Here is a 2,110-nt window from a genome sequence, read left to right on the forward strand (position 1 = left end):
TTTTGCTTTTCTCACTAAAAGAAGATAGTTATAGTAGAAAGGATACCTAATCTAGGTATTCTTTAAGGAATTCTGGCTCTTCCAACATGAAAGTACTAGCGGTGACGCTAAGCAATATATCTTCAGTGTCACAGAAATAATAAGGCATATCGCTGCTTGGGTGTTAGGATTTTTGTGATATCTAAAGATGTTGCCCTGGTAATAACTTAACTACCAAGAAATGAACATGTTGGTTTCCTTAGTGACTTCAACTTATTTAAAAATTAATATTGCAGCCCTAATTTATCTCACATATTTGCTTTAAAAATATAATACTAACAAATAAGAATATGTATAAAATTTAGAGTATATCCTAAAAATTGCAACATTTCAAAGTGAGAAAGTCAGCCTGAACTATGACTTAAGAATTCATATGCTTTATTCTTGACCCAAAAATAATGTTATCTAATTTCCTAATTGTGATGATCTGAAAAGAAAAGAAATTAAAGGGCAGAATTTTAGGCAGAATAAACACACTTGAATATTGCATTTCTCTAAGGAGTCCTTTAGCTCACTTTTCAGAGGGGCCAAAACTATGGCAGCCATATACAAATCTGCCACAAGTCACATTAATGAGAAAGCAAATAAAGAGTAATTATTACATGAGCTATAAAGGCAAGAGTGATATCATGCTGAAATTGAATAATTTCACTACTGACATTCCATTTTTGTTTCCCTCAGAAAAGATGAACTGTCTCATCTACTTGAAAGGTCAACATACCTGTCACATTTGTCTTGGGCCCTTTTCTTTTTCTCCTCAAACTGTTCCAAGAGGCCTTTTGATTTTCCAGCTGGCAAAGGAAGAGGAAATAAGCCTCCACCTTTTGTGTCTCCTCCAAACAGCTGGGGCTTTGTCTGGTACTTTGTAAAAATACTAGGTTCACTCTGTTAAAGGGAAAACAAAAATTCGTTATAGCATTTCACATGTAAAAATACTTATAGCATTACTATTTTCTATACAATGCAGAGTCACAATAAGTGCAAACCATAATACTAAATAACAACATAGCATGTAGTATTTCCTTTTATTTAATATATACCAGAAAATTATATTAAAATAAAGCAACTCTTTATTAATAGTTTCTGTCTCACCAGCCCAGATATTTAAAATGTCAACTAAAATGGCTTAAAATTAATTGCATAAATTTAAAGGCAACAACAGAGAATTATTTTTGTCTTTTATCAACTATTTTATTTATTATTTTTAAATTTTTAATTATACGGGACACACGATATTATATTTATTATATTATTATATTATACTAATATCATATTAGTCTCAAGTGTACAACACAGTGATTCAACATTTATTTATCTTACAAAGTGATCACCACCATAAGTCTATAACCATCTGTAACCACACATAGTTATTACTATATTTTTTACTCTATTCCCTATGCTGTACATTACATCCTTGTGGCTTATTTTATAATGGCAGTTTGTACTTCTTAATTTCCTTCCCTTTTTCTGCCTAACCTCCCACCCACCTCTCTGGCAACCATCAGTTTGTTTACTACAGAGAATTGTTTATGCTGCCTCTGAGATGATGTGTTAAAGTTTTCATATTACTAAGCGAAATTCAAATTGCTGCTGCTCAGCTGCTGGTGAACTAGCCTTGTTGATAAGTTTGACATGGACGGCCCATGGGCTTGCCAGCGCATAGTAAGCCATTTCCTGCACTCTGAGGCAAAACTTGCTCTGAAACATTCAGAGAGTACCTTTATTCCTTCATATCACTGGGTACCAGTGTTTGCACTGAAAGACTTACCTCAGAGCATACCCTACTAATTTAAAACACTGACCTAGTCTTATTCATTAAGTCTCTCTTTAGTGCAAGTGAGCCTGTATGTAAAGTCAAATCTGGTTCTAGACCAAAATAAATATACATGTAAAAATATTTCTGGCTCACAAAAGAGGACATGCTGGTCTCAAAATAATCAAGGACTCAAGGGACTTGGTTCCTCATTCTGGCCCTTATTCATTAACTTAGGCCTCAGAATCCTCATCTCCCGTCTTCACAGAGATAATGTAGCACAGTAGACTAAAATCTACAAAGCGCCTGAAGTTTCTT

At 33.8% G+C, this 2,110-nt stretch overlaps 1 protein-coding gene across 1 annotated transcript in view; it reads right to left on the reverse strand.

Annotated features, from left to right (window-relative positions):
* IHO1 (interactor of HORMAD1 1) overlaps window positions 1-1,960 on the reverse strand; it is a 30,915-nt gene extending 28,955 nt beyond the window's left edge. The window contains exons 1-2 of the mRNA XM_019630870.1: window positions 1,949-1,960; window positions 761-924 (exon numbers count right to left, since the gene is read on the reverse strand). Of these exons, the coding sequence (XP_019486415.1) occupies window positions 761-924; window positions 1,949-1,960 (176 nt within the window). The remainder of the gene's footprint in view (window positions 1-760; window positions 925-1,948) is intronic.
* Between the last annotated feature and the right edge of the window lie 150 nt (window positions 1,961-2,110).

The sequence above is a fragment of the Hipposideros armiger genome, unplaced genomic scaffold, assembly GCF_001890085.2.
Source record: "Hipposideros armiger isolate ML-2016 unplaced genomic scaffold, ASM189008v1 scaffold_18, whole genome shotgun sequence".
NCBI classification, from domain to species: Eukaryota; Metazoa; Chordata; class Mammalia; order Chiroptera; family Hipposideridae; genus Hipposideros; species Hipposideros armiger.